Source organism: Ochotona princeps, chromosome 13 (assembly GCF_030435755.1).
Source record: "Ochotona princeps isolate mOchPri1 chromosome 13, mOchPri1.hap1, whole genome shotgun sequence".
In the NCBI taxonomy this organism is placed as follows: domain Eukaryota; kingdom Metazoa; phylum Chordata; class Mammalia; order Lagomorpha; family Ochotonidae; genus Ochotona; species Ochotona princeps.
The window spans coordinates 65,095,900-65,121,843 of NC_080844.1; the positions used below are offsets into that span (position 1 = coordinate 65,095,900).

At 51.4% G+C, this 25,944-nt stretch overlaps 1 protein-coding gene across 2 annotated transcripts in view; it reads left to right on the forward strand.

Moving 5' to 3' along the window:
- FANK1 (fibronectin type III and ankyrin repeat domains 1) overlaps window positions 1–25,944 on the forward strand; it is a 96,889-nt gene that overhangs the window by 70,860 nt on the left and 85 nt on the right. The window contains exons 2-10 of one of the 2 annotated variants that reach the window (XM_058671334.1): window positions 611–788; window positions 9,412–9,536; window positions 14,271–14,352; window positions 15,599–15,673; window positions 16,504–16,569; window positions 22,614–22,779; window positions 25,024–25,167; window positions 25,619–25,696; window positions 25,798–25,842. In XM_058671334.1, coding sequence (XP_058527317.1) covers window positions 611–788; window positions 9,412–9,536; window positions 14,271–14,352; window positions 15,599–15,673; window positions 16,504–16,569; window positions 22,614–22,779; window positions 25,024–25,167; window positions 25,619–25,696; window positions 25,798–25,842 — 959 coding nt within the window. The remainder of the gene's footprint in view (window positions 1–610; window positions 789–9,411; window positions 9,537–14,270; window positions 14,353–15,598; window positions 15,674–16,503; window positions 16,570–22,613; window positions 22,780–25,023; window positions 25,168–25,618; window positions 25,697–25,797; window positions 25,843–25,944) is intronic. The other variant, XM_058671335.1, reaches the window with a different exon arrangement.

Here is a 25,944-nt window from a genome sequence, read left to right on the forward strand (position 1 = left end):
AAATAATTAATACAAAAAAAATCTTTAAAATGTACTGAGGTTGGTCTGCGGCTCGGTGCTGACGACGCTGTGTGAGGGTCCTGTGAGTATCCGGGAGGCCTTCTGGCTCGTTTCACTCTGATGTGTCTATTGATTTTTCTCTCTGGATGGTCTATCTGCTGATGAGCGTGGGCCATCATAGTGACCCGCTATGATTGGTGTCCATCTCTGCCTTTAGGTCTATCAATACCTGCTGTATCTATCTAGGTAGGCTTGTGATTGTTATATCTTGTTACTGATTCTAACTTGTTATCAAGATATAACGTGCTCTTTGTCTCTTTCTGTGGCTTCTTGACTCAGTGTTTTTATGCACCATGAGGAGATTTAGGCAGGCTTTGGGAAGAGGACTTGTGCTAGGATGATGTTGACAGGATTGGCCCAGGCTGCTTGGGGGTTGTGGGGATCCCTCCCTGGGCTGGATCTTGTAGGTTTCAGCTTTCTCGGTAGGTTTCCACAAGCAATGGGCAGGTGTCATGTGCGTATGCCTTAAGGACCAACAGTTGGATCTCTGAGCAAGTGGTCTCTTCCTCACGGAAACAGGACCTGAAACCCTCTATGGTTCTTTTCTTAGAAATCACGTCCTGTTCCAAGCCTCATCCACCTGTCGTGGGCAAAGTGACTCATCACAGCATCGAATTATCCTGGGACCTGGAGAAGGCGGCGAAGCGGCAGGGGCCTCAGGAGCAGTGGCTTCGGTTTTCGGTCGAGGCAGAAGACCCCAAGCTGCACAGCTATGGCACCGTTTACACGTAGGTGCCCTGTGGCGCTGCTGGCCACGTCGCTGGGATCTCCTGGTGGCCTGCAGTGGTTTCTGTTGGTGCTAAAAAGCCACCACTACTTCCAGAACTAAACATGAGTCTGTCTCAGTTGCACTTATGCTTTTCCATGAATTATTTTTTTTGAAAACAAGTGTTTAACAAAGATTTTGAAAACAGTCTTCTGTTCCTTTTAGAAATTCTTTGACTTCTGAAATAATCGTGTGTGTGACAGAGACCAAAATCCACACAGGCTAATGATTAGATTTGGTTCCTCTCGTGCCAGTGCAGTTTGTCCGTGGATGTGGACGGGGCCCTGAGGTCCAGCCTGGCCAGCCTCTCTGACCTCCTGACTGAGCAGTTCGCTGTGATACCCTCGCTGAATCCCTCCTGCTAAGCTGCCTGCCTCTTTCTCAGCCTCGACCAAGCCAGTCCCAAGCCTGATCCCACACCAGGCCCGGCTTGCTTCCTCTCGCTGGCATAGGCCTCTGGTTCCTTCATATCTCACAAATTTTGGCTAAAACGTGCCAGGCTTTCAGGGCTGCCTGGAGTAGCCCTTGTGCCCCTGGAAGCCTCTCGCTCACGGCCCTATCTTGTCTACATTGCTTCTGCTGGCTTCCCTGGCTTGTTGACGTGTTCATCCTCTGTCTCCCAGCAGCTCTGTCTCCCAGCCAGCAGGAGGTGGGAAAGATGCCTGCTTGCCTCACATTCTATCCCCAGTGCCTGGGCTGTGCTGGCCGGTGCCTCCATTGCGTCAGGGGACTCAGTGGACACTGTAGGGCAACCAGGAAGTCGTCCTTTCTTAGTCTTCATCTCAACCCTGGCTGACCTCTGCAGCCTTGCCATGGCCGAGGGACTCTCTGTGATGTCCAAATAACCACAGGTGAGACACAAAAATGGCTTTCCATCAGGCTTTTCATTTTGAGGCTATTGTAGATTCATGTCCAGCTGTAAGAGAGGCCCGATGCACCTTTTCCACAGACCACCCTTCTGGTAGCACCAGGCAGCTCAGGTGCCACAGCACCACCACCTTCTGCTCCTGCCAAGGTGAGCTCGTGGTGGCATCTGATGTGAGTGGAGATGAATGACGGGTCTTGGAAAAGTTTGTGCAAAGTGCATGTTATGAGCAAAAGTGGGTTTGTCCCACCCTCCAGAGGAGTGTTTGTTTTGACTCCATTTTTCTCTGCATTTTGGGAAGTCCCTTCCTGTGTACACACAAGCGTCCCCGATGGATACCAGCCCTGGTATCTGGGGCACATCTCTCTGTACCTGTTACAAACACAATCTGCCATCTCCTTGCCTTGCCAAGACGAACACCTGGCCCGACCGCTCTGTGATGTCGCTCTCTGAAGGCAGCTTCCGTGGAGCAGGACAAAGCGCGTTGGCTTCTCTGTGACCTTTGCCCTGCGCCCCTGGACTTGTGTGGCAGTTCGTGGGCAGTGCCCCGAGCTGGCGAGCTGGCGTGTCTCCGGGCATCTGGCTGTCCCCAGAGGCCTGTGGCTGCAGGCCCAGCACTGCTGCGGCACAGCAGGACCCCGCCACTTGGTGGCAGCAGGAGACTGCGGTAATCCTGACCTCGGCCTTGTTAAACTGCTTTCTGGAGACATCGCGAAAACTTGCACGTGCTTTTTTTCCCTTCCTTTGTCTGTCTTTCTTTGTTTTTTAAAGCTGACTGAAATATCAGATGTTGGCAACTTCTTCCTGACCTGTCGGTTTCTGGTCCCTGCACTCGGTACAGCTTGAGTCAGTGGTGCCATGCGGCCTGGACCCTCCTGTGTGGCCCCGCAGAGCCAGTCGGCTCCTGGTGGTGAGTTGTCCCTCTGCCAGCTGCCTCGGGCTCCTCTGGCCCCCCGCTGTGGGGACCAGCCCATTTCCTGTGCTCACTGCTGTGTCTGTAGGTCCTGCCTTGCCCAGTGACATCTGTTGATTGAAGAGCTGAACTTCCTCCCCTCTTCTGGCCGCCTGTCCCTGTAGTCTGTCTTGCTAGCTTAGCTTTCTTCTTGCTTGTCTCCTGTAGGTCTTCCATTGCTTGATGGTTGAAAGTCAGTCTTCACGTCAGTGTTTGCCTTTCGATGGCCTGTGTGTGGCCTTTCTTGCTGCCTCTTGCTTTTTGAAACTCCTGCCCCAACACAGGCCCTGACAGCTCCTGAGTGGGCAGCGAACAGGCTTCTCCGTTGGAGTAGCTGCCCAGGTGGGATCCCGTCTCTGTTGACTGTCCCGTTGGCCACTCCCCAGCTGCCCAGGAGTCGGAGTTCGGTGGTTCCTGTCAGCTGGTACAGCTGAGTGTCTCCCAGGGATCACACTGTGGCAGGTGGATGGCCCTCAGTAACCAGGGGACGGTGTGGGATCCACGGGGCCCGGGCAGCTTGGGAAGTCTTCCTGAGAAGGCAGCCAAGAGCTGGAAGCAAACAGCTGCGGAGGAGAGAGCCTGCCAGTCTGGGGGGACGCAGCTAAGAGGGCCTGGGGGTTCTAGGAAGGCCAGGGGCAGTGTGAGCATGGGAGAGGGCACGGGGGGTGGTGTGAACGTGGGAGAGGGCACCGGGGTGGTGTGAATGTGAGAGAGGGCAGGGGGGGTGGTGTGAACGTGGAAGAGGGCACGGGGGGGTGGTGTGAACGTGGGAGAGGGCACGGGGGGGTGGTGTGAACGTGGGAGAGGGCACGGGGGGTGGTGTGAACGTGGGAGAGGGCACGGAGGTGGTGTGAACGTGGGAGAGGGCACGGGGGTGGTGTGAACGTGGGAGAGGGCACGGGGGGTGGTGTGAACGTGGGAGAGGGCACGGGGGCTGGTGTGAACGTGGGAGAGGGCACACACAGGGCGGTATGAGCGTGGGAGAGGGCACAGGGTGGGCACGGGGGCAGTGTAGACATGGGAGAGGGCACGGGGGGCGGTGTGAGCATGGGAGAGGGCACAGGGTGGCAGTGTGAGCGTGGGAGAGGGCATGGGGGGCTAGTGAGTGAGGGCACAGGGTGGCAGTGTGAGTGTGGGAGAGGGCACACACAGGGCGGTGTGAGCGTGGGAGGGCATACTGGCGTAGCAAGGCCAGTGGGAGGTTTGTGGGCCTGGATGTCCTTTAGTCCTCTGAGTTCCCGAGAGAACCTCGGGCTCCCTCCTCCCCAACACCCTGTGAGTTACAGAGAACCCAAGCCTCTCTCCGCCCTACCCTTGCCCTCACAGACATTGGGGAAAGCCACAGGATGGGGTTTCAGGGCGCGGAGGCCTGGCTGGCCTGGCTTGATCCCTCCGACTGCTGTGGGGAGGCCAGGCTGCAAGCAGCTGGGGGCTAATTAGGAAGCTTTGGCAGTAATTGAGGCGGGAGAGAGCACAGCAGTGTGAGAAGTGGTTGGATCCAGGATGTGATTTTAAAAGAGATATTTTAAAAAAAATCTGTTGGTGGGCCAGACCTGGGCTGTGAGTATGGAGGACAGTCCCAGGAGACATGGCTGTGTATTTATATATACCTCTGAGTTTTAAAGAGCATATACTCATTTTTTTTTTTTGAAAGGCATAGTTGCAGAGGAGGAGAAACAGATTTTCTGTCTGCTGGTTCATTTTTCTAAATGGCTACATTAGGCAGGAATTCTGTTCAGATCTCCCACATGGGGACAGAGCCCTCCTTCCCCTTGGCAGGTGTGTTAGCGGGGAGCTGTGTGGGAAGCAGAGCAGCCAGGACTGGGGGGCCACAACAGCGGCCTCTAGGGTCTCCGCTGGGAACTGTCCATCGGCCAGGCAGACGTGGCAGGGAGATGGATGGAAAGAAGTGGGTGTGGGGAGGGGTCAGGCTGAGACGTGAACTTCAGAGTCCTTGCAAGGGAGTGCAGAAACAACAGTGACGTCTGGCCCTGCATTGTTTAGGCTCTGTGTTTGTTGCATTCATGCACACGTCTGATCACCACCCGATAACAGAAATAGAGCTAGGCTTTACCCTTTTGTATAATTTCCTCCTTGTGGAAACAATTCTTAGCGGATTTCGTCCTCTGGACCGGCTGCGTGCGGTAGGTAGGTAAACTGGGGCTGCTTCAGGGTTCTGAAGGTGTGTCCTCCAGGTCTGTCCTGAGGGCTGCTGGCCCTTGGTGCCCTTGGTGCTCTTCCCGGGATCGCCTGGCCTGAAGAGCTTGAAGATAGAGGTCTTCCCTCTGAGATCATCTTGCTCCACTTGCCGGGGTGGCGGAGGAGCCGCCGGCCTTGCCAGGAGCTTCGACGCTCAGCAGCGTTGCTTCTTGCTGGAGACATGGCTGTTGTTTTGCTCTAAAGCTGTGTTGAGTCTTGAACACCTCACCTCCCAAGAGCTGGGATGTTTTGTTCTCGCAGAGCCCATGAAGGTCTTGGCAGGTGTCAGACTGCAGAGGGCTTGGTCTCAGGACTGCGGTATGTTTCAGAATGATCATCTGTACCAGACCACACTGTTCTAGTCTGAATGTTGACCTTGGTTTCAGAGCTTTTGCTCCCTAAGTCATTGTATCTGTATCTTTCACATGTATTTTCTTAATGCAGATATTCAATCTCTAGGTATTATTTCCTCATTATCTTTTTTTGTAGTTTCTTTTGTGTTAATTCATGACACATTTGTTGCCTACTGCAGCCTAACAAACCGCCCACGAATGTGGCGGCTTCCAGCTCAGATGACCACAAGTCCATCCGCAGGTGGGCAGCATGGGGTGGATTGTGTGCCCCATCCCTTGCTGTGTTGGCTGCCGTGGCTGGTGTGGGTGTGTCCATGCACTGGCAGCTGGGGCAGCTCTCCCAGGGCTGTGGAATCTCGGGCTGGTTCACTTGTGTGTCTGTGTGTGGTCTCCACTGGGGAGGCTGGGATGGCAGGAGGCCCACTGGGCTTCTATTTTACCTCATGTCTTTGTTTTATGGTAACTCTTTCTTCCCAGGAATGCAGAAGGTCCCAGGCATCTTAAGGCCTGGGATGTCATCTGTGCCATGTGACACCTGCCCATGGGGGAGGAAGAGTGTGCCTGCAGGCACAGGGACTGGCAGGACCCACCCAGCTGATACAGCACTGCCCGCAGCAGCATGCACAGGGTTGGAGAGGGGACAAGGGGACAGCTTGCAACTGAGAAAATAAGAGGCAGACACTAGATAACCGTGTGAGTGGGCAGCCAGAGGGAAGCCCTTTTCTCTGAGGAAGGAAGTAGACCTAGAAGGCTCCCTTCCTCCATGTTTTATTGCTCAAAATCTGACTGCTTGAGGAGTTAAATTATAGGAGTTGATATGACACAAACGTTGATAGCTCCGTCCCACAGTGATGTTAACCAGCCAATCAGGAGGCAACAGTGTGACCCATGTACACAAGCCAGTACGTGACTGTCTCAAGGATGTCCAAAGCACACAGCCCTGTGGCCTGGGACTGCTGCCCAGCTGTGGACCCTCACCCACAGGCCTCGACCTTGGCCTGGGACTGCTGCCCAGCCTGCAGTTTGACCTGTATCTGGCACCAGCAGTCTGAACACAAGATTCCAGACACAGTCTGTCTGCTCTTCTTTGTCAAGTCACATTGTTATTTTTTACAAAGTGTCTGTGGCAGACGTTGCTTCAGGTGAAGAGAGAGGGCCCCCAGGGAAAACTTTGTTACCCAGTGAGGGTCCCCCACAGAAGCGGGGAGAGAATATTTATCACTGGTCAGTGGTTTTTGGGGGGTTCTGATAGAACCACACCAAGAAAGTCATTCCCATTTTGGTGCCTGAAATTATTTGCTATGCAAAAGAGGATCACTGTGTGTTCAGGGCTTATTTTGGAAACTTCACACCGTAGTTAAGCCATGAAGGAGAGAGACATCAGGGAAGTGCGTCTTTATAAATAATTCCTAGTTCTCAACGCTAGCTCTGCTGGTCTTTGATCTCACGGAGGTGTCTCGGAGCGGCCTGGGCCCGCTGGCCCCGCACTCCTCGTGAGGCCGCCGGGGCTGCACCTGCCCGCTGCTCTGTGCTCCCGCCATCGCGCCAATCTGTGGCTCAGGAGATGTCTGCCTATCCTGGGAGTCCCTCATCGAAGTCTCTCTCTTTTTTTAAATAAAAAGATTTATTTGTTTTTATTTGCAAGAGTTACAGAGAGAAGAAGAAATGGGGAGAAGAGATCTTCCATCCGTGGATACACGCCCCAGATGGCTGCAGTGGCTGAGCTAATTGAAAGCTGGCAGTCAGGAGCTTCTGCTGGGTCTTCCATTAGGTGAAGGGGCCCAAAGACTTGAGCCATCCTCCACTGAGTTCACAGGCTGTTAAGCAGGGAGCTGGATTGGAAGTGGAGCAGCTGGGACCCCAAGCAGTGCCCGTATGGGAGCTGCAGCAGAAGCTTTGCTTTCTCTGCCACGGCGCCACCCCTCCCCCATTTCTCATTCCATGTTGCAGTGGACGGTCTCCTAGCACCCCCATCTTCTCTGCCCCTCAACAGAGGAAATACTTTTAAAAAATAATGTATTCATTTTCATTTCACTTGAAAGGGAGGCAGACAAACGGAAGCAGTTCTGTCTTCTGGTTTACTTCTAGGATGACAGCCGGGGCTGGACCAGATGGGAACCAGGAGCTAGGAACTCCCTGCACTTCTCCCAGATGAGTGGCAGGTCCCTGTCACCTGCTGCCTCCCGGGCCTTCCGTTAGCAGGAAGCCAGAATCAAGTGGGCTTGGGGTTCGAACCTAGACATTCTAACATGGGATGTGGGTGTCCCAAGAGGTGTATTATTGCTGTGACAGACACCCACCTGAGGAGTTGCTTGTTGGTGGCTGAGCTTGGCAAAGGGAACTTGGCAGGGTCCCTGGGCTCCGTCTTGGGGACCCTCCTCCTTAGAGCATAGGTGTTGGAGTGACCCTCAATACTGTGCCTGTTCCTCAGGACAGTCGGCCTTCTCCGTGGGGGCTGTGCAAGCAGGGGCGGGCAGTTTGATTAGTGGGTGAAGTGTTAGTGCACCTGCTTGTCCCACACCTCTTCAGCCTTGTTTGCAGGTGGGCCTTCGTCAGCCACAGTGCTAAGTCCCGCATTCTGTCCTTGACTGCCCCTGTTCTGGCTGCCTTGTCAGCAGGAGACAGGGTCAGGTTGGTCTCATCCCCAAGCGTGTTCTGAGTGGCCTCCCAGCCTGGCCCAGTACCTTGCCAGGGAAAGGTACTATGTACATTTGAGTTGCATGGGATGGAATTGATGTTCAAATATTTAGGTTGTACATAAACGTGTTTGCTGAATCAGTGGTGAATTTCAAAGTATGGTTCAGGCCTCTGCACAAGATCTACTGAGAGTGAAAAAAACTAGAGACAGAAAAAAATAGAGGAAAGCAGTGAGAAGTTTGCAGGGCACGGAGCTAGGGAGAGTACTCTGGGTTTGGGCAGAGCGAATTGGGTTGGGTGTTGAAGCAGAAGGGAAGGAACTGGAAATGACACATACGCTCACACTGTACACACATCCCCTCCTGAGATGAAGCCCTGAGAAATGGAAAAAAAAATTGAAAGGAGATTGTGGTGGGTGGATGGGAGAGGGGATGACCAGTGCTGTGGGTTAGTAAGCTCGTCCTCCACCTGCACTATTGGCATCCCACATGAGCACCAGTTGGAGTCCTAGCTGCTCCATTTCCATTCCAGCTCTCTGCTTAAGACCTGGGAAAACAGCAGAGGATGGCTCAAGTGTTTGGGCACCTGCATCCGTGTGGGAGTCCTGTAAGAGGCCCCGGCTCTGGTGTTTGAGGCAATTTGGGGAGTGAGACCTCTGTTTCTGTCTCTGCTTTCAGTAAATATGCCTCTCAGATGAAATACATCTTAAAGGAGGGGCATGGAGTTGGAGTCAGACATCAATGACGAATTTTGGCAACAAAGGGAAGCTGAGGTTTGGGACAGCACTGGGAGATAGACATAACTCTCTGAACATCCCAGAGCAGACACCAGGGCAAGTCCCTCGGACCCCCTCCGTGAGCGGGAACGAGACCCTCCACCTGCTCCTGGATCCTGGGGGTCACGGGGGAGCACCATTGAAGCAGACAGGCCTGCAGGCAGGCAGGTACTCTCTTCGCAGGCTTCAGTCCTGTCTCCCTCTGGAGTTGTGGGTATTACCACTGCAAGCTTCTAATTGGAGCTCTTCTCTGGGAGCGCTCAGTGTCTGCTTGCACAGCCGTCCATTCGTCCCTAGGTGACCTTGACCATGTGGCGGGTATTGGAGCTGCTGCCCATGGTGCCAGCCAGCTTCAGTGCTTTGTGGCTTCAGGCCCTCTCGCTGCCCTGAGGTTGGTCTGCCGCTGCCCATATTAGACAGTCTCGCCCACCCACTGCATGGCTCCTCTTACAAATCACATCTGTACGGTTTGCCTGCCTGTCTTATTCAAAGGTGAAACTTTGACATTGGAACCCGGATGTTGTGGGAGGCTGTGGTTGTTTCTCTGCAGTACAGCATGACAACCCGCTTTGTGGTAGGTACTGGAGTAGTCCCCGTGGGACAGAGCGGGCATCTGCTGCCCAGGGCTGGAGGTACCCCCTGTGATTGATGCTTTGTCCTCTAAAACTTCAGTAAATCAAGCTGACGTCTGCCCTGGAGAGAGGCAGTGCTCAAAAGCCAGTTCCCCTGCCCTTCCCATTGCTGGCCCGGGGATGCTGGTTAGATGACCTGGTGGGGCTCCAGCGTGCCGTCTCCTCTGTCTAGGGGCTACGCAACGAAGCACGTGGTGGAAGGGCTGGAGCCGAGGACGCTGTACAGATTCCGACTGAAGGTCACCAGTCCCTCTGGAGAATTTGAGTATAGTCCAGTCGTCTCAGTATGCACAACCAGTGAGTACCCAGACCCCGCCCTCGTTCAGCTGCAGATGGGGACGCGAGAAGGTGGCCGGCAGTGTGGAGGTCTAGGCTCTGCCTTTCCTTGGCCTCCCTGGCGATGGGCAGAGGTCTGTTGTTAACCCTGTGGGGATGGGTCACTGGCTTGCCTGGCTGTAACGTGCACTGTGGGGGAGGCAAATTCTGCCCTGGCAAACTGAGAGGACACCTGTGCCTGTGCCATGACTGTCCTGCCTGTGGTCGCAGGACATGCAAGCGTGGGGTCACCTATCTTAGGCCAGGTAAGCCTCCCCACAAAGTGGCACCTGCTGGCTGCTGGCATGTCCCCTGGAAGGAGTCTGCTGTGCCTCCTGATCTGCCACAGGCCACTGGCTCCTGGGGAGGGCAGGTAAGAAAGGAGTGTCTATTCAGGAGGAGACCGGGACCAGCCCTGCACAGGACCTCAACCTGCCTAGGATGCTCTTTCAGGCCACCTCTCAGCTTCCTTCTGTCCTCTACCTGTCTATCCACCCACACAAACCTCGCGTGCCTCTGCCCTTGCTCTCTGGAGTGCCTGCTGGAGCTGCACCCACCAAGCCTGCCCCATGGACAGCTGGCTGTGGCCCCTTGGGTCTGCCACACACCCTAGCTCCTCCCCCAGTGCAGAGAGGCCATCTTACTTCTCTGAGTAATGCTTCCTGTGTCTCATTTGCATACTGAGTCCCACCAAAGTTGTAGGCTCCTGAAGCTGGCGTACTGGATCCGCCGTCTCCAGTGGGGGTCGGATCCTCAGTGGGCACGAGACAGCAGTAAGGGCATGTGGGGGAAACACGTTTCCTCGGCCCACACTAGGGTTTTGAGTGGTAGCTGTTCCTCACTGGCCAGGGAACCTGTGTCTGATCTCGTCAGCCGAGGGTGAACATGGCCGGTTCTGCAGCCATCCGTGGAAGGCTCCCTGGAGCACTGGCATCTTGTGGTAGCACAGCAAAGCCAGGGCAGGGCCTTCGGGACCTGCTGCCCTAAGTTCACGGTCTGAACTCTTTGGAAGGTAAAAACTAAGCAAGCCCTCTACCTGTGCACTGGGGAGGATTGTGTCTGCAGGCCATGGACGACTTCTTGCCTAGCTGCTTTGCTGAAGCAACTGTGCACAGCTAGTTCAGGGCGTCCACCATTCCGTTCTCATGGCTTCTCTGGGTAACGTGACAAGACTCTCCTTGGGGACAAGGGCTTGCTGGTGGCCATCAGGTGTGCTGGGGCTTCCTGCCTTTCCGCTGCCAGGTCACTGCACAGGAAGCAACGCCAGGCCAGCCTCTAGGGAACTCTGCTGAGAGTGGCAGGTATCCGGGATCCTCCTGTTCTGGATCAGGGCTGCTGTAGCCTGGCATCCAACATGGGTCCCCCGAGAGGGCCGACAGGGCTAAGCAAAGACTGGGAGGTGTGCATGTTCTCTAACGCCAGTGGGCAGTCCATGGGCCGACAATTTGCATTTAGTTTGGGAGTGTTTCAGTGACTCATAAAAGCATATCCCTTGTTGAAGGAAGAATGCTCAGCCTTCCCCCTACCCCGCCAGGTAAAGTACAGAAGACTTTTGCTTAAATGAGGCATGCAATTTTAATCAGTTGGGGCCTTAAAAAAGAAAAACAGCTGCTACTTGTTAATTGGCAAATGTCTTCTCCAATGAGCCCATGATTTATTCATTGCTTTAAATTAAGACTTCAGTTCCACTAAGAAAGGTGTGATGGCCGCATTCTGACATGTGCAGTTAGGACTGCAGCTCCGTGGCCTCCCTGCAGACCCCGAGGGAGTGCTTCCCAAGGCCACCGTGTCCTGCTGCCCCTGGGGCTCTAGCTCCCGGGGTCCTGGCCACTGAATTCCGTCCATCTCAGGCGAGCACTGCATGTCACGGGCAGGGGCTCTGTGGGTTTGTGATTGTACCACTTGGGGGCAAATGCCAGGAAGACAAGCCTGCCGGGGCAAGGCCTTCTAGGTCTGTGTTTGCTGTCATTTCCTGATGGTGGCCAGGCCTCCGAAATCTCCCTGGATCTCCTCTCTGTTCTTTGTAGCTCCTGCCCCTGAGTGGAAACAGGAAGGAACGGCTGTGCCCTGCACGGAGTAGCTTTTGGCAGGGTCATTTCTTCCCTGTTCCTCTCTTTCTGTGAACAGGTTTGGCTGAGCTGTCTCTGTGTGGGTGGGTTTCTCGGGCAAGTCTCAGTGCCCCCTTTGGTGGGTGGAGCGTGACGGATGTTCAGGAGTTAGTGCTGAAAGGGCCCTCCCACCCCAAGGGATGGTGATTTCTCCCTTTTGCCTGACAGCTGACAAGCAAGAATTGCCAAGCCCTGGTGTTGGCTTTCCTCACTGAGGGGTCCTCAAACATTGCCATTTGGCCCCCCTCTTCTGGGTGGTCCTCTTTGTCTCAGAACAAGTTCTTTTTTTTTAAAGATTTATTATTATTGAAAAGCCGGATATACAGAGAGGAGGAGAGACAGAGAGGAAGATCTTCCATCTGATGGTTCACTCCCCAAGTGAGCCGCAACGGGCCGGTGCGCGCCGATCTGATGCTGGGAACCAGGAACCTCTTCCAGGTGCAGGGTCCCAAAGCTTTGGGCCGTCCTCGACTGCTTTCCCAGGTCACAAGCAGGGAGCTAGATGGGAAGTGGAGCTGCCGGGATTAGAACCGGCGCCATATGGGATCCCGGGGCGTTCAAGGCGAGGACTTTAGCTGCTAGGCCACGCCACTGGGCCCCTCAGAACAAGTTCTTACCTGCTGGTCACAGCTGGCAGAAGCTGGAAAAGCCAACACATTTGCTTTCGCTGTATTCAACTGTGGCCCTTGCTGCGAACAGTCCTCAAGCTCATGAGCATGGAATGAACTCATCTGTCGCCTTGTATACATGCTGCAAAGCTTCCTTTGGGAACGCACTGGAAAGTGTCCCTAGGAGGAGGGCCTTACCAGTCAGCTGGGCTGGGCTGCGTGCCAGCAGGTGCCAGTGGGTGAGCCTTGGCTCATGGCTTCGGGATACGGGCCTTGGGATCCCAGGAAGCCGGCACCTTGCAGTGGTTTTGTAGGCATCCCTGTCCTTCCACACCTCTGGGAGGGATCATGCTTACCTGAGTTGCCTGGTTAAGGGGCTTCAAAGAACTCATGGCAAGTGTACATCTTTTTAGTCACATTTTTACAAACTTGACAAAATTAACAGGAGTGGAAGCAGATGGTGACTTTAGATGCTTTGATGTGTGCTCAGTGTTAGGAGGGGAGCAGCGTGACCTTGGGGAAGACCTGGCCTTGGTCTCACTGCTGGGCAACCTTGGACAGCTGCCTCAGCTTGAGTCTTGATTTTGTAGTTCTGAGAAGAATGTTTGTGAAGTCCTTCTCACAGCATGATAGGGTTTGTTTAGGATATCACCACATTATAAAATGCGCCAGGACTAAGATGAGCTTCACATGTTTCTGTCCCGATGGCTCCTTTTTCTGTTTTTCATGGCAGTCGCAGTTTGTCATTCCCAGCAGTAGGGCTGCTTGGTGGGATAACGGGCACACCACACTGTTTCCCTGTTTTCTGGAAGCCAGGAAAGATTGAAGCAGCCTGCGGGGTCAGTTGGTCACCCTCCCTCGTCTTGGAGTGGATGACTTCCAAGAGAGATCACTTCAAGTCAAGTGGATACAGCCCAGGGTCCTCTGCCTTCAGACTCTGGGTACTTTGGGACTGGGTAATTCTCCTGTACCGTTCTGTACACTGTAGGGCATTCAGTGGCATCCCTGGAACCTCTCTGCTGGGACCCAATAGCATCATCCCCTAAATGGTGACAACCAACATGTCACCTGGTGATGTCAAGTGTCCTTTAGGGTCCCGAGCCCTGTCCTCTTCCCCATCCTCCGTGATAGTATTGCTGGGCCCAGCGTGCCCTCACTCTGGAAGACCAGAGCAGCTGGGAGCCTTGGCTCAGATGGCCTGTTGCAATGACATCTCTTTGGAAACGTTGGCTTCTACATACGTGTGGGATGACGAAAAGGAAGTATAATGTGACTAAAATCTGTAAGATATCATCAAGCTCTAGCAGACAAAATTGTTATTTTCAGATAGATTTAACTTGGCATTGCCTTGTTTTTACCCAAAGATAAGGGCTGAACATTGTTCTTATAGACTCCTCTGTTCTTGTGACCCACTGTGCTCACAGTTAGCTCATAGTCCATTTTCCAGTTCATTTTGCTCAACTTACACCCTCCAAGGAAACTGGGGCAGAGGGGGCCCTCAGCCTGTGAGCCGCTGTTAAGGAGCAGACATGGGATGGACAACTAGCCACTGCCTGCCAGGCTAGGAGATGGCAGGTCAGGTGGGGGTGAGCCCCAGGAGTTTTCACACTTGTAATAATTGGGCCAGGTCATTTCAAATACCATGGGAAGGATGTGGCATCCACTGACAGCATGGCTGTGGGAGGGACGTGGCATCCACCGGTGGCATGGTCACAGGGAGTGGCATCCACCGGTGGCATGGTCACAGGGATGTGGCATCCACGGGTGGCATGGTCACAGGGACGTGGCATCCACCGGTGGCATGGTCACAGGGACGTGGCATCCACGGGTGGCATGGTCACAGGGACGTGGCATCCACCGGTGGCATGGTCACAGGGACGTGGCATGCATTGCCAGTCATGGGAGGGACGTGGCATCCCCTGATGGCATGGGAGGGATGCGGGGCTGGGACAAGCTGTCCCTCCTCTCCGGGATGACCGCTGCCCCTCCGCTGTCCTCAGGGGAACCCGTCAGCAGCGAGTGCTTCCACCGAGCTGTCACAGTGAACGACGAGGATTTGCTTCTCCGGATCCTTCAGGGAGGGTGAGAGGACATGGCTTGCTCTCCTTAATGCCCCTAACACGTGTGGAAGTGTGTGATGTATCCTTGCTGTGTTTTCTGAAGCCTTCCCAGGCCTTGAACTGGCCTCTCACAATGCTCTCAGGTGGCAGGCACAGGTGAGTAGCACACCGTTGATGGGGCTGGCCGTGTCACTGTGGTAACCATCCAGTGAAGGTTGTTAAAGGGAAAGGAGACAGTGAGTCAGGCGCCGTGTTATTCTCCCCAGGAATTATGCTGTCTCTGGCTTGTATGCTGCAGCCTTTGAGCAAACCCCATCCCATACTTCCACATCTCATTTTTGAGGAAATGGGTCTCACTGAATCAGCTGTTTTTACTTATTTGAGAGGCATAGTTGGAGGGAGGGGTAGAGATCTTCCATCCATTTCATCCTCTGGTTTCCTGCCTCCTAAATGGCTGCAGCAGCCAGGGCTAGGTTGAGGCCAAAGCTGGAAGCTTCAGCCAGGTCTCCTGCATGGTTGCAGAGGTCCAAGCACCTGAGATTCCATCCTCTGCTGCCTTTCCAGGCGTGTTAGCAGGGAGCTGGGTCAGTAGAGTGGCTACTTTGTGCCTACATGGATGCAGCTTTGCAGGTGGTGGCTTCACCTGCCATACACCACTGTGCTGGCCCCTCAGCTGCTCTCACAGTTCAGAGGTTGACAAACAGCTGGGGAAGCTGGTGGACATGGTTGCTGCAGGGGTCTGAAGCTCCCTCCTCCATACAAACTCGTAACCCAGGAGCTTTTTGAGCCAGGGGGGTTGAGTGCCTGGGAGACGAGTCATTGGTGAGTTTGGGGCTCAGGCATTCCAAGAGGAGAAGGTTCCCATAAAAAGTCGTAGCACCAGAGCTGACAAAACTCCGCCTTGTTTGAGCACGGTTGCTCTCTGCCCAGCAGGCAAGGGGATGGCACAGAGCCAGGCCTGGGCTCCCCTGAAACTCAGGGAGCACCAGGGGTCTCCACAGCATCTTCCCTGATGGCGTCATGGCTCCGAGTCAGAGGGAGCGACTATTTTAACAAACACTGTAACAATTTTCTCGTCTAAATATGACTCTAGTAAATTATTAGGCATGGCGTTCTAAGATAACAGAATCTTAATGGACCAGAAGATGTTGGAGTTATTTTTCCTAAACAAGCCTCTTCTGGCCACCTGTGCCCTGTGAGAGCTGTCAGTTACTGCTCTGCAGGGGGCTGGGCTAAGTGTGGCAATGCTTTGCATTTTTTCCCCACAGCCACATTAAAGTGGATGTTCCCAATAAGTTCGGCTTCACTGCTCTGATGGTTGCTGCCCAGAAAGGCTACACAAGGTACGGTTCTTCCTTCCCAACTTGGGAGTTGTTAAAGTCTCCATTTCACCCTGAACACTCCGGGCAGCACAGAGGGACCAGGGGTCAGGGCTTCCAAAGATTCAGACTGTGCCGCTTGATGGCTCATAAACCCAGCTGCTTTTTGCATGGTCGTGTCATGCAAAATACAGGAGACTGGGACATACAGTGCTGTGTTAAGGATGGGAGAGAGCCCATGAATGATGTGCAATACAACCTCTAGATCCTGGGAAAACTGCCTCTTGGGATCTGCGTTTCTTTAAAGCAGCAAGCGGTAGAGAGAGGTCCTGGAAAGCACTCTCCATGTGGGATCGCTAAGCTAGAGCTTTCTGGAAAACACCCTCCATGTGGGATCACTAAGCTAAAACTTTCTGGAAAACACCCTCTATGTGGGATCACTAAGCTAGAACTTTCATGGTCTATGGTATGTCCCACATGCATCGTGAATTCTGGTATCTCCTGAAATCATCCTTGTGTTTTTATTACCAAACACAATTTTAAAAATGTGTTTTGGTTAAATGTTACCATTTGAAGATAGTTTAGAAATAGCCATTAAGATGATCATGTGTGATTCTGGCAGTGTAACTTCCGTGGCTTAGTTGGATCTTCAGGGCTCACTGGTGTGGAGAGGGTGAGAGCCCGTGTTCGGAGCGGGGAGGGGTGGCTGTTTTTGAGTGAGTAATGCCCAGGCTTTGAAACCAGCCTCTGAGGCCGCTGAGGAAAGGACTGTGCAGGTGTGTCTTAGGTGTGGCTGACCGTGGCTGGTTCTCACAGGCCCACGTCACCCAAGTCTTCACCATTGCTTCCTTCAGCCTCGTGAAGATCTTAGTTTCTAACGGCACCGATGTGAATCTGAGGAATGGAAGTGGCAAGGACAGGTAGGTGGGAGGGGCCTGCAATGTGCCGATGCTCCTGTCTGGATTCTTCTGACAGCGCTGATGGGGGCGGGTTCAGCGCTGGCTTGCTCACGCACCTGCTGACGGCTTCCTTCAGGTGTGCAGGGTGTCTGGTGGAGCGTGTCCGTCTTCTCCAGGCAGGGCCTTTTGCACCCACCCACACTGACCCTGGACCTCAGCTTCTAAGTGCCCAGCCCTCGGACTGCGTACCTCAGTGTCCTCCCTGTGTTGCAGACGCAATCTGTTTATGGAGAGTCTTGTGTTTATAAAGATGTAAACAGAAACTGGCATCAGAGGTACTCCCTGAGGGCTTCCGTGAGGTGAAAGGGTGTCCGTGTTTGACAGGTGCTACAGGAGCAGCTCATAGAAAGAGCTTAAAACTTACAATGGACAGAGTAATTTTTCATTTTACTTTTATTATTTTATGATACAGTTCCATAGATCCTGGGATTTCCCTTACCCCCAATCCCCCCGTTCACTGAGTTCCCCTATATCATTACTGTAGTATAGTTCTTCATACACAGTCATAAGCCCATCATTGCAGGCATGGACAATGGCAGAGAGTTCAGCATCCTATTGTCAAAATAGAGTAAACAGTTTCTTTGGGAGTCCATCTTTGTCTGGAAGTAGAGATGGATACAGCATTGTATCCTCACATCTGGATATGATAGTCTCCATTACAGTTACTACACATCCCCTTAAATGAAAAGCAACAATACAAAATCAACAGCAGGAAGAAAAATAGAAATTTACATTGCCATAAAGTTAAATAACATGCTGCTAGGTATGACAGTCTCCATTGTACAGTTACTATACATCCCCTTAAATGAAAAACAAAACAAAATCAACAGGAAGAAAAAAACACCACCACGAAGTTAAATAACATGCTACTGAATGACTAATGTGTCACTGAAGAAATGAAAAAATCAAGAACCTTTTTGAAGAAAATGATGCTACTGTATGAGCTGTGAGTCATTGAAGAATTAAATCAGAGGAAAGTGTTTTCAAGAGATGAAACTAACTATAAAATCAAAATCCATGAGATAGTTTCTGCTGGTCTTTGTTGGAAACATGTGTATCCTGTAGGCAACAAATAGACGGGTTTTGTTTTTTAATCCAGTCTATTACTCTGTGACGTTTGATTGAGTTTAAGCCATTTACATTCAGGGTTATGAATAGGTGGTAATTGGGTTCTGTCATTTTAGCAATGGGTTGTTCATTGATTTAGTCTTCTGTCATTTTACTGGGATGTTCTTTGCATCTGCCTTTGGTTTTGGTGGGCGCTATTCCTTTACTTTGTCAAGAGAACATCTTGAGGTATCATGTGTAGGGCAGGTTTGGAAGAGGTATATTCTTTTAGCTTTTCTTTACTGTGGAAGAATCTTATTTCATTTTCGAAGAAAAAGGAACGTGTTTTGCTGGGTATGTTATCTTGGGCTGATGATTTTATTTTATTTTATTTTTTTGCTTTTAGAATTTGAAATATGTCGCTCTGTTCTATTTTTGGCTGTGGAGTTTAGTGTGAGAAGTCTCCTGCGGGTTTAATTGGCATTCCTTTATATGTCAATTGATTTTTTTCATGTGCACACTTAAGGATCTTTTCCTTATGTTTGATTGAAGAGAGCTTGGTGATCATGTGTCTTGGTGAAGATTGCTTTTGGTCAACCCTGTTGGGAGTTCTGTGCCGCCCACCCGTATGTTATTTCCCAATTCTTTGTCTAGATTAGGGAAATTTTCCGTTATTTCATTAAACACATTTGTAAACTGAGCTGCTTTTTCTGCACCTTCTGGGACTCCAATAACTCTTACATTTGGCCTCTTAATAGTGTCTTTTAATTCTTGAATACTTTTTTTGGCCTGATCCAGCTCTGCTTCCAGCTTTTTGTTTGTTTCCCCCAGTGACAGAAAATATCTCCTAATTTTCCAGTTATGAGATTCATTCTTCTGCCTCCTTCATTCTATGTTGGAGACTCTCCACTGTGCTTTTAATTTGCTCTACTGTATTCTTCATTTCTGATATATCAGCTTTCATTTTATTCATTTCCAGTGTGACATATTCTTTGAATTTGTTGAGTGCCTACTTTACATGCTTTTCATTGTTGATAAGAAGTGCTTTGAATTCTGTGTCCCCCACTTTCTTGATGTTTTCTTCAGTGAACTCTGAGGTTGGCATAGGGTTTTGCTCCTTTGCAGGGGAGTCTTCAGTAATATTCATTGTGCCTCTGCCTCTTCTTTTGCTCTTGGTCATTGTACTTCTGGTTAGCAGAGTCTTCTCCTTGGGGCAGGTTTCCAAGCTCTGTCACCACAGATCTATAGTTCAATTTTACTTATTGCAGTTGGTGCATGGCTCTTTGTTTGCAGTCACTTGTGCCACTCCCTGCAACGAGTTCCAGGTCTGGGTTCTTATATTAGGTTTCCAGCATGGTCTCCATAGTTCCAGCTCCTGGCTCACTAGTCTCCACCTCCTCTGATATGCTGAGGCTGCACTGTTGTCTGTACAACCCTTTTCCCACTTTTGTTTCGAATGGTTCCAGGATTAGGGAGACACCAGGTGTCCTATATAGCTAGGTGGTTGTTGGTGCTGATTTTGCCGGAACCTGTTGGCCATTAGGTCTGAGGGCCACATGAACCTATTTTGACAGGTACAGTGCCATAGTTGGTAGTATTTTCCTGTGGGACCAGTGCAATGCGCTAAGCTCAGTTCTTGTTGAGCTCAGTGCATGTGCAGTTCGCTGTTGTCACCAGCAGTCTTAAATTCTTTGCCACACTGTAAGAAATGGTGCCTGATGTGCCTTTCCTAGAGTTCTTAATCTGCTGGCTGTCAGGTCAGAGCGCTATGAACATGTCCTGGGTGGAACCTGTAGGATGCCACGTTGTTGCAGTTCACTGAGTCAGAAATGAGTTCACTCCCAGATTATTGCATATGCAGTCTTGCTCCATAGCCCTTGTCTCCTTAAACAAAATGGCACCTGATGGCTCTAGGGGGTGGACTGGGCTATGAAATCCACCCTGTTCTCACAGTGCCCATCTGGGACCTGCTGCTCTGTCTCTGCTCCTGGTCAAATCAAGCAGACCAGCAGGACAGGCAGTTCTTTGGGCTCACCTCCTGAGCTTCCAGTAAATGTCCCTTCCCGCCTTGTTGCATGTTAATATATGGAAGACACATACATGCATTCAGGGCAAAAGAAAAATATGCACAGTGGAAAAAACAATTACGTAAAAAGACAATTTGTAGTAGAGTCGGTATAGATGATTCACATGAAAAGTGCTTCCCTTGCTAGTAGTAAATATTCTTAACAGTTATCAATGTGAAAATTAGAAGGTATTGGTAAAAGTGCAGTGAAATCGATACCTCCGGGTCTGGATGATAGAATTGCAAGCTGACAGCTTCCTGTTCCTGGAAAGCAGTTAGAAACAGGCCCAAGAGGCAGTGATCCGCGTGTAGAGACTGTGCCATCGGGAAACAACCAGAAATGCAAGTAAGATTTTGTATAGGGTTTGCTGTGACCTAAATTAAAACCGAAAAATTTGAATCAAATGCTCGGTTAAGGCCAATGTAAGTGCTGATATATTCCTATGATGGAATACTTATTACATAAACATTGTCAGAGTTTAAGAGGCAAGTGTGTGATAATAAGGAAATGCAAGAAAACGTGAGTAAAAGGGAGGGGGAGGAGCCCAGCATAGAGCTGACAGAGTGAGCCAGCAGGAGGGAAGGGCTCTGTCCCTCCAGGAGGGCTTGCCTTGGGGACAGCTGCATGCTTGCAGCATTGGGTCATGGAAGAGTCCTGTCCCACTGTGGTCTCCATTTCTGTAGGTTGAATGTGACAGTGGCCTTGTGAGGCCGGGGACACACACTAGGGTGCAAGGCAGTTTGAGCGTAGACCTCAGCCACTTAACGTTTGGAGGAACTTGGGGGTTTTCCCCCAGCATGAAGTTCGTGGGCTGCCACTCTGCCATCAAAGGGGGCATCACTGGCCCCAGTTAGCTTAGGGCTGAGCTATTGAGAGCTCCTGGAATTGGTTACCAAGCATGCCCTTTGCCTCCCAGAAATAAATTCAACGCAATCTGAAGAGTGGCTCTCTTGGAGGAGAGATGACGGCTGACCGCAGTGTGGCATTCTCCAGCTGGTGCACCCTTGAAGAACCTCATCCACTTAGTTGTAGCTAAATGTAGCTTTGAAAGGGAAAGGCCATCCTGGAGGCCCTGGCATGCCTGGGCAGTGCCCTCAGCTGCCTCCAGGGGTCACTGCGAGATAAAGGCCTGTGAGTGGGGCAGTGGGCAGCAGGGCTTTCCCCTGGAGCTGGATGATCCCGTGATGGCTAACAGAACGAGCAATTGCCCTGTTGCGTGAGAGCTTCTGTTTTTATGATGAAAATCATCAAAAGTTTGAAAAAGGTGAAGGAACAGTACCACAAAGCAGCCCAACAGCCAGGCAGCAGTTAGCCCATCACTTCCTTCATTGTCTACGTCTTTCTCTGAATCATGTCAGAGTAGAGTAGGCACCCCAACCCTTAACCCGGCATGGCTCCTAAAACCAGGATGTAAGTCCCCAAAACATCCATCACCAATGCACTGAAGGCCTCTCCTACAAGTTCCGTCTTGTCGATGCCGCCCTCCCCTGCAGCTTGCCCCCAACACATTGTGCGTAGTTTCATTGGGAGGTGGGGTGAGGAGGCCATGACCCCTGTCGCATCTGACTGTTCTGTCTTCAGTCTTGTGTTCTGCAACCTCTAACTCCCTGATTTTTTTCCTTTTGAACTAGGTTTGTGAGGTAATGTTTCTCGTGCCAGGAGGTCTGTAATGCGCTGACGTCAGAGCTGGCTGTTCTAGGTTTAACATGTGTCGGGGTGATGACAGCTGCACTTCTCCTTTGTGTAGATGTGTTTCTCCATTTCATTTGGAAAACAATCTATGGGGTCATAATTCAGTCTTTTGTGAACATCCCATTTCCCGTGAACCTTTTGTCCATTAACTTTAGCATCCACTGATGTTCCTTGACTGAATAAGGGATTTAGTTGACAGTTGCAGGAAAGGATTTTTCCATTTTCCTGACCACTATATGCATTAGCAATGGGCTACCCTTTCCGCTCTGGCATGGGCTACATTTCATCCCACAATGGGAAAGCAAATGTTTCAGTTTTTCTTTAAACACCAATTTTGGAGTAAAGAATTTAACTAATTACTAAAATACTATCAAATATTTTTCCAATATCTTAATGGCCTTTTAGATGTTTTTAAAGCCAATATTTTATACTCAAGTCATTACAATTCATTTTTTATGGAGACATAATCCACATGCTATAATATGCACTTGCTTTAAGTGTGTAGCGTTGCATTAAAAACACACTTAGACTCGATCCCACCATTTGATTACAGGACATTGAGTCAACCCCAAAGCTTGGTGTTGTTAGTCACTCCTCACTTCTTCCCGTGACCCCTAAAAGCCGCTAGCCTGCTGCTCTGTCCTAAAGATTTGCATATTATGCATAATTTGCATAAACTCATGTAAAATGTGTTCTCATGCAACTGACACCTTTTACTCAATGTAGCACTTTAAGGCTCATCTGCATTGTAACATTTTTTTTCCTTTGCATGACTGAAAACTGTCCCATTGCTTGCCTACGCCGTATTTCATCTGTCCACCAGTTGATGAATACATATACATTTCATATTAATAATCCACATGAACTTTTCCACCCAAGTTTAGATTTCTTGGTTTAAGCCAGGTAGGGCAAGATGTAGACCTGAGTTCAGTAACTGTGCCTGCAGCCTGACGCTTCTCCTGCATGCTGAGCTCAGTAACTGTGCCTGCAGCCTGACGCTCCTTCTCCCGCATGCTGAGCTCAGTAACTGTGCCTGCAGCCTGACGCTTCTCCCGCATGCTGAGCTCAGTAACTGTACCTGCAGCCTGACGCTTCTCCTGCATGCTGAGCTCAGTAACTGTGCCTGCAGCCTGACGCTTCTCCTGCATGCTGAGCTCAGTAACTGTACCTGCAGCCTGACGCTTCTCTCACATGTTGCAGTCTGATGCTCGCATGCTATGCGGGTCACCTCGATGTTGTGCAGTATCTCCGGAGACATGGAGCTTCCTGGGAGGCCACCGACCTGGGCGGCTGCACGGCTCTGCACTGGGCTGCAGACGGAGGCCACTGCCACGTGATCGAGTGGATGATAAAGGATGGCTGTGAGGTAGGGGACCCTCCTTGTTAACCATGTGTGCGTGTGAAGACCCTGGCTCGCCTTCCACAGGTCTAGGAGCAGCAGAACCCATAGAGTCACATTCAGAAATGCTGGGCAGAGATCCAACTTCCCCCCAAGAAGGCCTCTGTGGCCTTGGAGACTTGGTGTGCCAGTGACGCTTCAGGGTGGCCCCGAGGAAGACCTCTGGGGCTGAATCCAGAGCTGGCCCTGTGGCCTTTGCCGCGCAGGATGCTTGTTCACTGGCTATCTTTCGTGTATTGGGTATATCTAGCATGTGTAGATATTGAATGAAGTGCTAGAGGCACAAAGATGCCACATGCTCTCAGAATGAACGTGCCTCTTGTTGGTTTTAGAAGATTTTCTGTTCTTGGCTTGTACTAAGGAGAAGTCATCCCAGAAATGTTTCAAAGATTCAGCTCTGCATCAAGAGGGAAGGATTTGAGTGCTGAGCGCCGGCCCTGGCAGCAGGCCCTGGCACAGCTTTGAGTTCCCTCAGCAGCAAGTGCCCGTCTGAGTTGGTAAATTGACGTGGAATTGTTTGGCTGCTTGTGATAACCTTGAGTTTTTAGTTCAAGTCTTAGAACTTGAAGAAATTCGCTAAGATGTCAAGGTTCTGAAAGTAAGGCATGATGGACAATGCACTGTGCTGCGATTGCCAGGTGGCAGCAGGTGCTGGAGGGATTCAAATTCCACTCTGGAAAATGAGTGCACATTGAGGAGAGTTTTGTCTCCTGGAATGTGAGTTGGTTTGTATTAGTGTGTCTCTGAAATGGGTTTGGAAGCAAGGCTGTGGTGTGGCTCCCATGGTCCCTGCTGTTGCCTTTGGAGAGGTCAAGAATGAATATGGCAGTGTTGAGGAGCATTCCTCCTACTGCCTTTCTTGTTGCCTTTATGTTTCAGACACACACAGGTCAACAGGCTCTGCTTGTGGGCTTCTGAGGCACAGCGGGCCCACATTTGGTGTTTGTGGCCCCAACAGCCACAGGCCTCCGAGGGCTTGTTACAAGCTCTGCTCATGCTTTGGGTTCAGTCCAGTCCGCGGTTGACAGGACTGAGCTTTGCCGAGAACAGCAATGATCCAGAACTGGGCAGGTCTGTACTCTGAACACAGGAACTCTGCACATCGGGAAATGGAGGCTTTGTGAGCATTAGGTAGGAACACATGTGTTTGGAATCCCATCCTGTCCTGTGGCCCTGCGGCTCTCACTACAGGTCCCATGTGGTGGGCTTGGAGGCACATGGATGGCATCATGAAGTTGTACCTGTTCTGTGCAGTTGGCTTCCCTATTGCTTCTGAAGGCTGGGGAAGAAGTTTGAAACTTAGCCAGGCTGTCGCCACCCTCCTTCTGAGCATCATGATTTTGCACTGAGAGAGACTTAGGACATCACTTGGACTCTGAGGTTGCCTTTGATGATGAGTAGAGCTGGGTCAAAACTCACCATCCCTTCTTAGCACTCAGGGTAATGACCTCTCACGATCTCCCATGTGCCCATAACCTGAAGCCTGTGGGGCACCCTAGCTCCTTGGTACTCCTTCCCCAGAGCCATAGCTCCCCTTTGAGCCCACTGTGTGTGTGCTTGTGTGGATCTGGGAGCCCACGCAAGGCCTGTTTTGCTCCTAGCCCCACTCCTCACACAGGGCTGCAGTTCTCACTGGAATGGGAAGACACAAGATTCACTGTCTCTACAGTATTTCTTTACAAACCTCAGATTTCCACATAGAGAGGACTAGTGGGAAATGGCCTGGTGAGGAAGTGGTACGTGGTGTTGAGGGAAAGGCATTAGGAGTAGCTGGCCTGTCAGTGAGAGTGTGGGTAAGGCATCTCTCTGTCTCCTGATTAAAGTGGCTAAGTATTGATGAGTATGTAAAACTGCTTAGAAAGACACATCAAATTAGCCCAGTAAACACAATTTTAAAAAAAAAGGTGAGGAAGTTGGGCCTGAGAGAGGAGAGAGAGTGTTCATGTGGGACCGAGTGTTGGGGGGCTTAAGTTCACTTGCTTTTTTTAGTCCATTTTTTTCTTTGCCATTTGAGCACGTGATGTCTGGGGAGCAGTCCCAGTGTGACTCTAACTCATCCTCTCACTGAGCGGGAGCATCTGTTACCAGCACAGTCCAGCCCACTGTGACCGTGTAGGACCGTGTCTGTGTTAGGGCAGTTTGGCAAGTCAGGGCTTCGTCTATGAATCCTCATAAAGGGGCTGAAGTGCGGCTCTTGCTCTTGCTCAACAGGTGGACGCCGTGGACAGTGGTTCGGGCTGGACCCCGCTGATGAGAGTCTCTGCTATGTCTGGAAACCAGAGGGTGGCCTCTCTCCTCATTGAGGCGGGGGCCGACGTGAATGTCAAGGACAGAGACGGGAAGACGCCGCTCATGGTGCGCCCTTCTCCCAGCTGCCCGTGCACATTCTGTAGTGAGACGAGTGAGCCACGGGTCTTGTGTGCGTCCCCTGCCAGCCTGAGAGCATTGGCGTGAGAACGGCCCTGCCTGTGTTCCCACGCTCAGCTCCTTGGAGGGGGATCTCCAGCCACAGGGCCATTGTTGATCAAAGTAGATCTGTCCTCGACAACCAGCATGCTGTGTTGTCTGTTGAGTCGAGTATTTCTAAGAGAAGAAGATTGTGTTTCCCTTTGCCAGTTTCCTTGAGGTTGTCACCAGTCAGGCAAGTGGCACGTGTACCTGTCACATAGGCCACAGTAGCCTGCCTGGCCAGTCCTGCCCTCCGAGGGTCGTGCCGGTGGGTCCTGCACCCGCACTCTTTCCTGCTGCCTGGGCTTGCAGTGGGGGAGGGGAGCCCATCACGCCACACTGTGCTTTGTTTTTTTAGGTGGCTGTGTTGAATAATCATGAAGAGTTAGTTCAGTTACTGCTTGAACGAGGGGCAGATGCAACGATAAAAAATGAGGTAAAGGGAGCCGTGGTTAGCTGCCCGTTCTCCGCAGAGGGGACAGCGGAAATGTGTACACTCCAGACGTTGTAACACGATGTGGCTTTTCTCTCCTGCAGTTTGGCAAAGGCGTCCTAGAAATGGCCCGAGTGTTTGACCGACAGGTTGGGATGTTATTTATGGCTGTCAAGGCTTATTCTCTCATTTTATAATCTGGAGGAAGCCAACAAAAGCTTGAAGTGCGTTCACCTGTTTGCTTTGTTTGT